This window comes from Carassius carassius, chromosome 25 (genome assembly GCF_963082965.1).
Source record: "Carassius carassius chromosome 25, fCarCar2.1, whole genome shotgun sequence".
Taxonomy (NCBI): Eukaryota; Metazoa; Chordata; class Actinopteri; order Cypriniformes; family Cyprinidae; genus Carassius; species Carassius carassius.
The window spans coordinates 5026737-5034957 of NC_081779.1; the positions used below are offsets into that span (position 1 = coordinate 5026737).

The 8221-nt window shown below is 37.2% G+C and overlaps 1 protein-coding gene across 1 annotated transcript in view; it reads left to right on the forward strand.

Moving 5' to 3' along the window:
* Positions 1-7957, forward strand: part of LOC132103966 (syntaxin-1B) — a 38959-nt gene extending 31002 nt beyond the window's left edge. The window contains exons 5-10 of the mRNA XM_059509088.1: positions 865-938; positions 1465-1573; positions 1793-1866; positions 2542-2679; positions 3723-3833; positions 7583-7957. Of these exons, the coding sequence (XP_059365071.1) occupies positions 865-938; positions 1465-1573; positions 1793-1866; positions 2542-2679; positions 3723-3833; positions 7583-7663 (587 nt within the window). The 3' untranslated portion in view covers positions 7664-7957. The remainder of the gene's footprint in view (positions 1-864; positions 939-1464; positions 1574-1792; positions 1867-2541; positions 2680-3722; positions 3834-7582) is intronic.
* The last annotated feature ends 264 nt before the right edge of the window (positions 7958-8221 follow it).

Consider the following 8221-nt stretch of genomic DNA (forward strand, 5'->3'; position numbering starts at 1 on the left):
CAGAAAAATAACCAAAACGGGGAAAAAAATAAAGTGTCCAAAAGAGAGAGTGTCCAAAATAAACGGGCAATCTGGTGTCCTCGTCGTGCTGCTGGATTTGTGTAGGTGGGGCATTGTTCAGGAAGGGAGGGTCCAGGTAAGGGGCGGAGTCCAGCGGCCACATTATATAATATATATATAATATTTTCTGTTACATAAACTATAAATAATTAACTAAATTTATATATATATATATATTCAAGTCAAATTAATGAAATAAAATTATAATAATAATGAAATATAATGAAATTTTATTTTTAATGCAATTATTTAGTATACAGTTTTATAAAAGGTATTCTTTTTATAAATACTTGTTATTATTTAACTTTATTTGTTGTGTATGTAATATTAATTATTATATTTCTATATAATATACATATACTTAAACAAGCAATCAAATCAATCAATATGAAACAAGCAAGTTACCAACAGTGACAGTCAATTCATCCACGCTCTCGCTGATGTAGCCATTGACACATGGTTTGCTGGGCTCCATTAGAACTGAATGGAGTGTGAATCCTATTGTCTGCTGAAGTGGACAATGAGATCTATTGTTCTTCTGAGATTAAGGGACTTGTTATTACTCTGGGACCACTCTGTCTGACACCTAGTGTGTATGCACTTTCACTGTAACAGCTCGGTCCAATTACTTTAGTGTCATGGGTGGATTTGCTGTGCCACCTCAGTAACTGTTGTAGCCAGGTAAATGGGGTGAAACAGCTGCTATTTGAAATGTCAGTCTATGGGGTACGTTGAGAAGGCTATGGGTTTAGCACATTTTACTAGAACAATTCATTATAATCAGTTTATTTCTGTATTCTGCAGCAATCGAACAAAGTATCGAGCAAGAGGAGGGGTTGAACAGATCATCTGCAGATTTGCGGATCCGCAAGACACAGGTATGAAAGTAATTGAAAACACCAGTGTAATAGTCCAAATGTAGCGACTCTCAGCACGTTTATTTATTCTTCTTAATAAGTAATAATAAAAATAAATAAATAATTAGATATATTTTTAAATGAAATTCAAAACGTATTGTGGTCTTTCGTATGGGAATAATGGCAGGGAATGTTTAAAAGCTTTTATTTCATTATGTAAACTAGTTTCTCTAAAATGGAAACAATATTAAGCAAAATAGCAGTAAATCTGACCTTCAGGTTGTTCAGAGACAGGCATACTTCCTGTGACCTCTGCCCTCCCACTGAGCAGCTCTGTCAAACACCCTCCTCAGCGCCATCTGCTGTCCAGAAACAGAACAAGTGCTGTAATTGCTCAACATGCACCAATCCCGATTTCACCACGATCACACTTGGCCCAAGATACATTATCCTGAGCCACCCACTGTCAGCGAGTGCATTCACGTCACGATGTGCCGTTACATTTTCACATCCCTGACACCTCCACATGTCTACCTTTATCCCACAGCATTCCACGCTGTCACGCAAGTTTGTAGAAGTGATGACAGAGTACAACACCACGCAGTCCAAATACAGAGACCGCTGCAAGGACCGTATTCAGAGACAACTGGAAATTAGTGAGTTCTGCTAGCATGCACAAAGACGACACATGCAACCCACGCTCAAAAACACAAGCTATGAAACAGCCTCCACATTACTCGAACATGCATTTAATTTTTAAATACACAAGTTAAGTGTTAGTGCATCGAGACATGCATTTTACATGTAAGCAAAGATCAACAAAATGACCTGTATGCCACATATTGATACCATGTTCTAATAATATCTTTAATTAGCTGGCAGAACAACTACCAATGAGGAGCTGGAAGACATGTTGGAAAGTGGGAAGCTTGCCATCTTCACTGATGATGTAAGTTTAATAGTTTAATAAAAAGTTTAATAGCCGATCATTTAGGAAGTAATTTTACTAGGACTTTGGTTTGCAAATGAAAAAAACATTTGTGATTTCTACAGCCACTACAGCCTCATGGACTTCACTCGCTATTATAAATAAAGGTTCTTTATTGGTCCTTTATGGTTCTATTTTAGAACCTTCATCCACGGAAACTTTCCATTCCATAAAAGGTTTTTTATAGTTTAAAAAGGCACTTTAGATAATTAAAATGTTTTTCACACTTAGAACTGTTGACTGAAAGGTTCATTAGGGAACTAAAAGTGGTTCTTCAATGGAATCACTGAATTAGAACCCAGACTATATTGTTTGATAATCATTATTACACAGCTGAGATAAGGCTGCTCTGTGCCAGCTCAAAATTCAGTCTAAAGACACAATGCTGCATCAAAGCCAGATTGAATTTTCCTCACCTCAGCTCCTAGTATCATAGTATACAGTTGCAACTGCTGTGTAAATGCATTTTTTGCACACATCTGAGCAACATTATACAGTCCATGTAAAAACACTTCTGTGCCACCTTTGCAGTGTAAATTTGCCATCTTAGGAATGAATTCTGTGCAAATGAGTGTTTAATAATAGTAACTTTCTGTTGACTTCCTGCCATGTTTTCTTGTATTCTCCATGTAATAGATCAAAATGGACTCCCAGATGACCAAGCAGGCACTAAATGAGATTGAGACCCGACACACTGAGATCATTAAGTTGGAGAACAGCATCCGTGAGCTGCACGACATGTTTGTGGACATGGCCATGCTTGTGGAGAGTCAGGTACAACACAGAAAGTTATACCTTTCATCAGAGCAAAAATGACAGGAAGAAAATAGTCAAACAAAACTTAGCAATGTTATCATTTCACAAAAGTCCCTTCCACAAAGGGATTATATTTCTGTTTTCATTTGAATTTTCTTTAAACTTTAGTCATTAATGCACTTTTCTCCATTTTTATTTCAGTTTTAGTACTACAAATTAAACTTGCATAAAATTATTTCAAATGTTTCAATAAAATTAGTTCAATTTATTTGAGTTTCATTTAATTTTTATATTTATTTTTGCCTTCAGTTTCTAAAAACATTTTAAGTGGAACATAAAGTATATTTATTTATTTAATTCATTTAATCTTTTCTGTCATTTTTATTATGGTTGTTTTATTCCTTATCTTTATTTCAGTTTTAGTACATCATATTAAACTTATTCTAAACATTTTCAGTGAAAGAGTTTATTTTTTATTTAATTTTCTAAAGTTTTTCATCTAATTTTTATATTTACTTAAATCAGTTGTATTACAGTTACTAAAAATTAATTTTAATAGTTTTAGTGTTTTTTTTTTTTTGGAACATAAATGTATTTTTTAAGAATATTCATGCAGCTCATTTCCATACTATTCGTAAGGGCCTCATCTATCAGGCTCAAAAAAAAATCTATTTGTGAACATGGGCTAGACAAAAACTGGACACGTCCTTGTAGTGCACTGCGCTCCAAAGGGATGCTGACTTTCAAATGTAATTCACAGACGCCAATTTATTTCTTCCTCCACAACCAAAGACAGGTGAAATTATTTACACAACACAGTCCCTGTGGATCAGTTGGTGTTAAGGGACTTACCATTTGTGGGGTTTGAAATCAGGCTTCACAAAGAATATAAGGGATCTTAACATTGAAAACTTGCAACACTGTAACAAGACACACAGAAGTGTGTCTAACAGGGCACTGTCTTCTGTGATTCGTGCATTGCATACAGTGATCATAAACGTGTGTATGTGGATATTGTAGAAAAGATGTTTGTTTGAAGTGTCTATTTTTGTCATTCACAGGGAGAGATGATTGACAGAATTGAGTATAATGTGGAACACTCTGTGGACTATGTAGAGAGAGCAGTTTCTGACACCAAGAAGGCTGTCAAATACCAGAGTCAGGCACGCAAGGTAAAACACCATCAGCTGTTACACCTGATGCCTTTCGGTATTATGCCCTTTGTGTACAATGACTCACGCTCTCAGTCTAGAGAACGCAGTCCTAAGCTCTCATGCACAAAACAGGTAATAGAATACTACTAGTACTACTATTAGATTACTAGACCATTTAAACCATCGATTCCCAACAGGGGGGTCCCGGCCCACAAGGGGCCTCAGCGAGAACTGTGGGGGGTCGCATCATATTTTTTTAAACTGTTGAGCGCTGAGCATTAAGGAGAACGATCACATTACATTAGCTAATTGTATCCATGATCCCGTGGCTGACCAAAAATGGACAAATTTGTAATTCGTCCTCCACAAAAACGACCAAGTCCCATTGATTCGCCTACAGCAGCTGATGGTAATGACCCAGGCATACTGGAACCAGGTGAGGAAGCTCCCACCAATGCGGGTCGCAGTACTAGCAGTGCTAGCAATACTGGAAACTTGAAATGCAGAGTTTACCAAGATAGTTACCTGTACTATGGTTTTATTTTATTTTCTCGTAGCAAAGAGTCCCTGCCCCAGCCACAGTGCATTATCTGCGCCAAAGTCCTTGCTAACGAATGCATGAGGCCGTCTAAACTAATAAGACAATTGCAGACAACTCATCCCCAATACCGCGACAAGCCCAGGGCATTTTTTGAGCGCAAGGCAAAAGAATTGACACACTCCCAAAATGAGATGAGGGAAGTCACAGCTACTGACAAGAAACTTTTAAAAATATCGTATACAGTTGCTGAAAAAATTGCCAAAGCAAAGAAAGGGCACACAATTGCAGAAACTTAGATTTTGCCATGCGCAACAGAGATTGTCAAGGAATTATTTGTAGAGGAAAAGTCAAAACTGTTGGCTAAGATACCATTATCAAATAATATGGTCAAACGTCGCATCGCAACAATGTCAGAAGACGTGAGGGGTCAGCTTTCTGCGCGACTTCGTGGTAATAACTTTGCACTTCAAATAGACGAGTGTACCGACATGTCAAAAATGGCACAACTCATTGCATACATTCGTTATGAATGGGAAAATAAGATAAAAGATTTTTTGTTTTGTAAAGAGCTCCATACCACAACGACGTCAAACGACATTTTTTAAACTTAATAATAATAATTTAATTTCATAAAATCAAATGAGATTAACTGGAGCGACTGTATTGGGGTCTGTACTGATGGAGCTAAGAGATGACTGGCAGGCAGTCCGGGGTAGTTCAGCGCATCAAAACGGTTGCTCCCCTTGCAGTTTTAAAGCACTGCTTTCTGTACAGAGAGGCGCTTGCGACAAAAGAAATGGAACCCAGTCTTCATGGAGTTTTAGATGTGGCCGTAAAAATCGTGAACTTTGTGAAAGCCAGAGCCACCAACTCCCGGTTATTCACTGCTCTCTGCGAAGAGGTAGGCGCTGATTACCATACCCTGCTGGTGCACACTGACGTGAGGTGGCTGTCCAGAGGACGGGTGCTGATGCGCCTGTTCAGCCTGAGGGAGGAGTTGCTTGACTTTCTTGCAGACAAGAGACCAGACCTTGCAGAGTTTTTGGACGATGACAAATGGCTCGCTCAACTCAGCTACCTTTCAGACATATTCTGTGAAATTAACAAGCTTAACAAGAGAAATGCAAGGTGCAAACATAAACACTGTGGTGCAGCATGAACAAGTAGAGGCTTTCAAAACTACACATGTGGAAAACCCGTGTCTCCTCCGGAATCAGTGACATGTTTGAGCACACCCATGCATTTATTGCAGACAGACACTTGAATTTTAAAATCATTCAACGTCAAATAACCGTGCATCTATCAAAGGTCCTGAAGAAATTTGATAGTTATTTCCCAGCTCTAACTGAGGAGCAGGCAGCTGATTTTCTGTGGATCAGAGACCCCTTCACTGAGAACATTGAAGCCAAGCTTCCAGATACTCTGCCATCAAGACTTCTGGAAGCGCTTATAGAAATATCCTCTGATGCCAGCCTGAAAGCCTATTTCAGTGAGGTTCCATTGGAATCATTCTGGTCTGAAATTGCAGAAGAGCACCCAATCTGTCACACAGCTGCAATGAAGGTGCTGATTCCTTTTAGCACCACCTACCTCTGTGAAGCTGGGTTTTCAACCATGACAGCCCTTAAAACCAAATACAGGGCCAGACTGACCCTTGAGGATGATATGTGTCTTGCCCTGTCAAAGATCTCCCCACGCATTGACCAAATTATTACTCACTGCCAGCAGCAATCCTCACACTGATTGATAAAGCCTCACAAATAACATGCAAGGATTGAGGTGCCAGACAGCAGTCATTTTGTAACATTCTTAGTTTTTTTTCTTACACGCCAGTGTGAAAACTGATATTTTTGTTATTGCATTTCAAATAAGACCAATTTATAGTCTACTCCTAGGCTTACATTTTTAAATTACAAATGGCCTACTGATGTTTTTGCTATTGTATTTTCAATATTATATATAGGCTATTATTTGTGCATTAACACATCTGGTTATAGTAATAAACATACCGTTTGTTTGTAAACAATATTTTTGTCATCTTTGCTGCAAGCTTACAAGAGCTATAATATCATTAAATGTGAAGGGGGGGCCCTAAAATATTTTCTTGGGGAAAAGGGGGTCTCAGACAAAAAAAGGTTGGGAACCACTGATTTAAACCCTCCACAGAAAAACTATATTGCTTCTTTGGCACTCATTGGTTCTTCAACAGATGCTGCCTGCTCCTAGATTTTTTTGCTGCAGTTTTGCTTGCAGCCATTGCAGTTTTGGTCTAAAGACTGCAGACTCTTGGTGGTATGCCACCTACTTCTATGCTTTCTGATGACTCAAACTGCAGAAATGGGGTGGTTACTTTTTTACCGGCCCCATAGTTATTTGCTAATAGTGAACTGCTGGTGACACTTAATAGGAACATCATTCTAACGAAACCTCATTTTTTCCAAAACCACTTTTTTTCATAGTTGAGTTTATATGCAGAATTATTATTATTTTTTATTATTATTATTATTATTATTATTAAAGTTTACATCTTGCAATTCAGTGTTTATGTCTTGCAAATTATTATTATATTTTTTTCTGCCACAGAATAAAAATTAAAAAAGTAATGGTCTTAATTAACAAAATAAATAAATGTCTAAATATGTCTAAATAAATGTCTGACACATGGTGACCAGAAAAAAACTTTAAAGTAGATTTTGTTGTTGTTGTTGTTGTTGTTTTTACATGATTCCTTAATGCATGACCGACCAAGCATTTACATTTAGTTTATTCTGTATGGAATAGTCTCTGGCCCAATATAATATTTGCAGATTTCCTGCATGATTTCATCACATTCAGTAGATATGCACTGCTTTTTGGCGATTCCAGAGTTTAATATGATGTTAGTACTGTTTTTAGCCTTTACAGTTATGCAATATGTAATTACCACCTTCTCAAATGTAGTCTATGTTTGAACACAATTAGTATTCAAAGGGGCAACGTCTCAGAGTGGGTCTTTTGATCAATAATTTAATTCAATTGTAATTAATTTAATGATTTACTTTGGTAATGGTTTAATTGTTAATGGCTTTATTTAATGATTTAAAGAGTAGTTAAGTTGAGGCGATGCTACTTAGATTAGCTGACTATCGCAACAGAGTTGCCATAGATGAACTAAACAAACGATTGTGGTTTCATTTGTTTATTCATCTTTCTTTCTTTCTTTCTCCTCCTTTTTCCCCCTTTGCAGAAGAAGATCATGATCATCATCTGCTGTGTAATTTTGGGGGTGGTTTTGGCGTCCACTATCGGAGGAACCCTGGGCTTCTAAACGATATGAAGAAAGACAAACACTTGGAAAGCTGAGTGTTTTATCCACTTAAACACGAAATAAGGAAACTGTCATAAAACGGGGGCTGGGTAGGGTTAAAAATTGAATATTCAAAAATCAAACAATCAAAAAATAAAAAAAGGAGATACTAGCTGGTTTAAATATATACAAAAGTGGATTCAAATAAACATAATATTTACAAACTGTACATGTAAATGTATTGAACATAAAGCAGCACATGGGTTACTACCTGTAAAGGAATAATATATATATTTATATTTATTTATTTGCTTTCATTTTGGGGGGTGGGGGGGCTTCCAGGACAGTGCCAGCAACTGCTTAATTGTTTTATGTTCGAGCAGAACATGGTGTTTGGCAAACCATACTAGCATTACGAATACTAACCAACTGACTGCATAGATGTTATAGATAGTAGTTCTAGTCTGATTTCAATGGCCTAAGATTCCAAGTGGTTCCCAGAAATCAGATGAAATCTCTCATTATTACATTATTAGCTCATTACCTATGGAGTGCTGTAGTTTTAAAGCACCGTCAACC